We start from the raw sequence: 5650 nt of genomic DNA, 5'->3' as shown, positions 1-5650 counted from the left end.
TGCTGAGTACCCTGGTTTACTGGCACCCCCACCGTCTCCACACCTACAGAGGAAGCATGACCGATTTCCACGCATGCTTACAGGAGACCTGTACTGGGAGAAATACAAGGAGCAGCATTGCTGACTTGTTTCTAACGCATACTAGTTCCCTGGCTGCCTCATCGGCCCGCATTGTATGTGAGGATGGCAAGAGGCAGCCCACAACCTGGAGAGAAGAGGAGAGTGCCAGAAGTCTGGCAGAGCGGGGTAGGAGAACATTATTACCCCTTATTCCTCTATCTGTAGACTTAATGTGCATTTAACCCTTGCAGTGCTGGGTTAGGGGGCCTAGAAGCTCTGTCAGGCTTTTAATGCGGTGTCCCTGCAGGGATGACTCACTCTATTTATCCTGCTGATCATTCTCACCGGGACTAAAAGGGAAACATTTTTAAGTTGTCCCCAGGAACAGAAGGGAAATCTTTCAACGTGGACACTTGGTTTGGTGATGTCACTTCCTGTTGTGTCTACAGGACAGGAAGTGGAGGGAAATCTCTAATATAAGGAAAAAAAAACCCTGAATGGGGTTTTAACTATGCCCCACTCCATCCCAAATGAAAGAAAAAGTTTTGGCTTTATATACACTTAAAGGCAAAGTTTTACTCTTTGAGGGTCACACTATTATGAAGAGGCCTCCTTGCCTCATAGCTATACAAAACTAACCTGCTGTAGATGCATACAAACTGCTCGGCTCTAGGCAACCTGCATCGGGTGCTCGGCCTTGCAGGATTGGCCTCCCCACAGGCCACACTCCGCAGTACTTTTTTACTTGAACTGCAGTAAGCTTTATTGACACTAGACAAAGTCAATCAGATGCAACTCCGTTCCAAAGGGCAGAGGATATGATTAAACGACTGTCTGTTATCAATAAAGCTTGTTGCAATTCAAGCAAAAAAAATAAGAAGTCCAGCAGAGTGTGACCATGCCCTACTGTATGTTTGATGACTGCATGGCTCTGTACTTAAATAATGGAAAAAAACAAAAACTGGATACATGTAAACCACACGTACTGCACTCATACAATAGCCACAAACCACTGCTCACACTTGGCTATGTAAAGGAACACACTGTCCATTAAGTGTTGAGTCAGCAGGACACGGCTTCGCTTGGATGACCTACAGTAGACCTAATGTAGTGTGCCGCCGATACCACACGGTGAACCTCTACCTATACAAAAGCTCCTTATCCGCTATGCCTGCGGCACCACAACATATGGCTGGTGGGGGACACATTTCTGTCGCTCGTTGCAGGTGTAGATCCAGCGTGGACGGACAAATGACAACATGGTGTTATCATTGAGTGCCTGGGAAAGAAGACAAAACAGGGTTAGTGACAAGGAAAGCCATTCCTGGGCATTCTAAAGGACAAGCTGGGTAGAAGGACTCACATCTTCAAAGCTGTCGTCCCATTCCTGAGCCGTTATCACGTACTGGACCTTGTCATTCATGTATTCCTCCAGCTCCCTGCACAGACAGAGCGCAAACGGAATGTAAAGGAAGGCCACACAGAGTTGGATGAAGAGTGAATGTTATCCATTAATAATACCTTAGTAAATGAGCACTTACCCCTTAAAAGCCACAATGTACCTCTGGAGCATCCTACGCTCGGATGGAGGAAAGTCTCCGTATAGGAAAAACCTTTTACCAGCAAACAGATCTGTATTGTAAAACAAAGAGTTGGAAATTGTTTCTTGGAAACATAGTAACATGTGATAGAACATGTAAGGCAAGTCCCATGGCCCACCTAAATGCTGCACCAACCTGGAAGATCAGGAATGGGCAGGTCCACCTCTGGCTCTTCCTCCACATCGGTGTTCTCATCTGTAGACCCAGCATATGGATCATTGTCTTCCTGAGCAGAGTTCTTATTTTCTCTCTTCACCTTCTCCTCCTCCATCCTGAATGCAATTGGATATCAGAAGTCAGTGAGGTAAAACCCGTCTCCTGGATGCCATACTAACAGAATGGCGGTCACCTCCCACTGTCCTCCTCCAAGTATCCGGGCCAAACTGGCTATTATCGGGACCTTTTATTTATCCAATAGGCTACCCCGTGGTAACAGGGACAATATTGATTAGGGCTGCACCAACTAACCGATAATGAGAATAGTTCTCGTTATCGATTAGTTGGTGGGGAGGGAGACAGATTTTTGTAATGCAACCAATCCATTAATCGAAAAAAATAAAAGAGAACTATAGGGTAAGTGTTTTTCCCCATAGTTCTCTTTAGGGTCACGGGAGGACATACACTAACCTCCTCCCATGATCCAAAGCTCAGTATATCGCGGGCTATTGCCCACAATACACTGAGAGCACCAAAGCTGGGACGGATTCCGAAATTACTGTCGAAATCCGCCCAGCTGCGTGAGTGACAGCGGGCTCTGCCTATTTATAGGCTGAGCCAGCTGTGCTCGCCCCCCTCCTCCGTTTGTTCCTCCACTCACCGCTGGACGATTAGAGAGGGGGGATTCCCTGCGGGGAGTGGTGCAGATCGGTGCATGTTTCTGCTCACTTCCCGATCAATAGAGCCGACCTGTGACGGCTCTAACTATGAGGATGAGTGGAAAGCACTCCCCTCATAGTTCTCCTTTAAATGCTATAACAAGGTACCATTTTGGGACGTGACCACTATTTATTTCCCATAGTGCTGATACTGCCCAGCAGAGGATGTCCTACTTACTTTCTCAGCTCATCCTCTGTATCACCACCTGAGTCCTCCTCATCACAGCGTCCTCCACCTGCGAACAATGAGAGGCCAGCAAAAGTGTCAATGGCTTGCACGGAATGTAGTTACCAGGACTTGTATTCGAGGATATTCCCAGCACCCCCAAATCTCCAAAGGACAACTGATTTATACATCTGTTGTACCATGCGGGTACGTTTGTCGAAGGTAATCAAAGGTTACGTTTAATCTGCCTTTCTTTTGCCTTCCCTGGCTCTTCCTTAACCCCCTCATTAATGTACTAATGACATTTTCCGTATTCATTACATGCCTTATTTTAGACCCAGTGATGTCATAACTGGACTTTGTGCTTATCTAGGCAATGTAAGCAGATTGTGGGGCCGGCAAGGTACTGTACATATGTTACTGAAAGCATCACAGCACCCTGCCTCAGCACTGCTCTCTAGAGCCCCGATGGGTGGATGTCACTCTGTAGGAGTGGGCATTGCTAGGCAGGCTGTATTTGCATGCAGATGGTCCTAGGTATTGCCTACATGTGATGCTGAGCCTCCATGATTGAAAGAACTCAAATCCAATGAATGAAAGGGGTGGGCCAGGGGCTGTCAAGCTGGAAGGGAAGGGTAGATAATGCTGGACATCCAGCCAGAAGGTGAGGTGGGCTGTACCTGACTTGCTGCAGCTTCTAATGCACATTGTGAGAAGCTCACAGTGTGCAGTGATATCAGAGGAAGCAATTTCAGTCCAGGAGAGGAGCCGGTGTTCTATCAAAAGCTCCAACTTGTCGAGCTCTCTGACTGGTCACGTCACATCCGGTGACTGCCAGTAGGAGATGTACAGCAGATGGAGCTCGTGCGCATGGGCAGAAAATCCTTGTCGAACTGTCTAACTATTGCCAGTGCGGCTAGCGGCTCATCGGATTCTAGAACCTAGTCCAAACATATATTTCTCCTAGGTTATAGAAGCCGATAGCCACGTAGACGCAGTGGCAACTGTGGTTGTAGAAAGAATCATGTGGCCGTGCAGGCGCTGTCACATAATATAACCTTTGACTAGGTTATAGAATCCGATGAGGCAATATCCACTGCGCGGCTATCGGCTCATTGGCTTCTATAACCTAGGACAGTGGTGGCGAACCTTGGCATCCAGCTGTGCCAAAACTACAAATCCCAACATGCATCTGCCTCTGGGAGTTATGTCTGTGGCTGTCAGAGCCCTGCAATGCCTCATGGGACTTGTAGTTCCAAAACAGCTGGAGTGCCAAGGTTCGCCACCACTGACATAGGACAAATATAACTGTACTAGGTTATAGAAGCAGATAGCCGCGCAGGAGCTGTGGCAATAGTTAGACAGTTCTACAAGGATCTCCTGGCCATGCGCACGAGCACCATCTGCTATAGATCTCCTGCTGGCACTCACTGGATGTGACGTCACCAGTTGGAGAGGTCGACAAGTCGGAACTTTAGATAGAACCACCAATACAACTGTGCAAGACTGAAGGGAAGGCCGGAGTTCACCTTTATTGCATGCTATACATAAAGGCAGATTTACATCCCTGCCTCCCCGTCTGGCCACTGGTCCTTCTCCTGGAACACAATTCAGATTTATTATATTTAAGAAGTCTCACCCATATCCTCCTCATCTGTAGACGCTCCAAACAAATCCTCCTCTGTTGGTCTCTTGGGTCTCTCCTCCTCTTCCTCCTCACTATCCTCCTCCTTGACAGCTATTTTTTGGGCCTTAGCCGGGCTGGAGCCCTGATTCTTGTGGTTTGTCCGGCTGTTGTCCACATTCTGATATCAGAGAGAAACAAAAGACACAAACGCATGACATGAAGGAGACATTTTATTCATAGCAGCCTCCTACATCTTAAAAATACATTGGGGGATTTATTAAAAACTGCAGCAGACAGAACTGGTGTCTCTGTGACAACCAATCAGCTTCTGGCTTCAGCTTGTTCAGTTAAGCTTTGAAAATGAAAGCTAAAAGCTGATTGGTTGCCATGCACAGCTGCTCCAAATTCTAGTCTTGGTATATTCTCCACATTCTGTTTCCCATTGTGACATGAAGCAGTCATGACTGGGCATATACAATAATCTTAAAGTGGACTTTGCAGTTAAATGCAAGGCCCGCTAAATTGCCCAAGCCACTCCCCCTTTAGAAATCACTTACTGGTAGGTGTAAAATGTACCTGTTTATAAAATCAATTTTATACTTACCTGACCCCCATCTTCCACATCGCCGGGTGGGACATCACTGTCCTTCTGCAAAGGATTCCTTGGGAACGCAGATCAGACGGGAAGACGCCCCAGTCCGTTGCAAGAGCATCATTTTGTGACATATCTCCTGCTCTGTGTTCTCCAGAATCCAGCCGGAAGGAGTGTGACGCCATCCTCGCCTATGCGCCATGGGCGGAACATTGGGACCCTAACATTTTACTTTACAGGTAGATTTACACCTAGTAATAGTAGATGATTTGTGAGGGTGGCCCAGGCAGTGTAAGGGGACAGTGCACTTTGCTGCAAGGTCCACTTTACTACTGTCTTAACCCCTTCATGACTGAGGCCTTTTTTTTCCCGACGCGTGTTTACGTGGCGACGCGCATGCTCACGGGGGCGGGGGACTTTAAAAAATGTTTTTTAATTATTATTAGATTTATTTTATTTTAATGTAAAAAACTTTTTTTTTAACTTTGACTGCCATCACATAGGGGGGCTTACAAGCCCCCCCATGTGATAGCAGATGGTGGTGACAGGTACTCTTTAAGGTGATGCTGGGGGTCCAAAAGAAAATAAGCTATTGAAGTGCAGATCGCACTTCAATAGCTTAGACCTGGGCTACAGGAGCCCAGAACTGACAGCCCAGGGACCGGAAGAGATGCAATCTGCATCGCTCCCGGTCCCATAGAACGGGGAGGGGATCGATGAACGGAAGTT

The 5650-nt window shown here is 47.2% G+C and overlaps 1 protein-coding gene across 1 annotated transcript in view; it reads right to left on the bottom strand.

Annotated features, from left to right (window-relative positions):
- Positions 1-897: 897 nt before the first annotated feature.
- XRCC1 (X-ray repair cross complementing 1) overlaps positions 898-5650 on the bottom strand; it is a 24340-nt gene continuing 19587 nt past the window's right edge. The window contains exons 12-17 of the mRNA XM_018554623.1: positions 4342-4507; positions 2715-2772; positions 1797-1933; positions 1602-1692; positions 1424-1499; positions 898-1339 (exon numbers count right to left, since the gene is read on the bottom strand). Of these exons, the coding sequence (XP_018410125.1) occupies positions 1226-1339; positions 1424-1499; positions 1602-1692; positions 1797-1933; positions 2715-2772; positions 4342-4507 (642 nt within the window). The 3' untranslated portion in view covers positions 898-1225. The remainder of the gene's footprint in view (positions 1340-1423; positions 1500-1601; positions 1693-1796; positions 1934-2714; positions 2773-4341; positions 4508-5650) is intronic.

The sequence above is a fragment of the Nanorana parkeri genome, unplaced genomic scaffold (assembly GCF_000935625.1).
Source record: "Nanorana parkeri isolate BGI_ZX_2015 unplaced genomic scaffold, ASM93562v1 scaffold166, whole genome shotgun sequence".
Lineage (NCBI taxonomy): Eukaryota > Metazoa > Chordata > Amphibia > Anura > Dicroglossidae > Nanorana > Nanorana parkeri.
The sequence above is the reverse complement of the archived record's forward strand: the minus strand, read 5'-3'. Positions and strand labels throughout refer to the sequence as shown.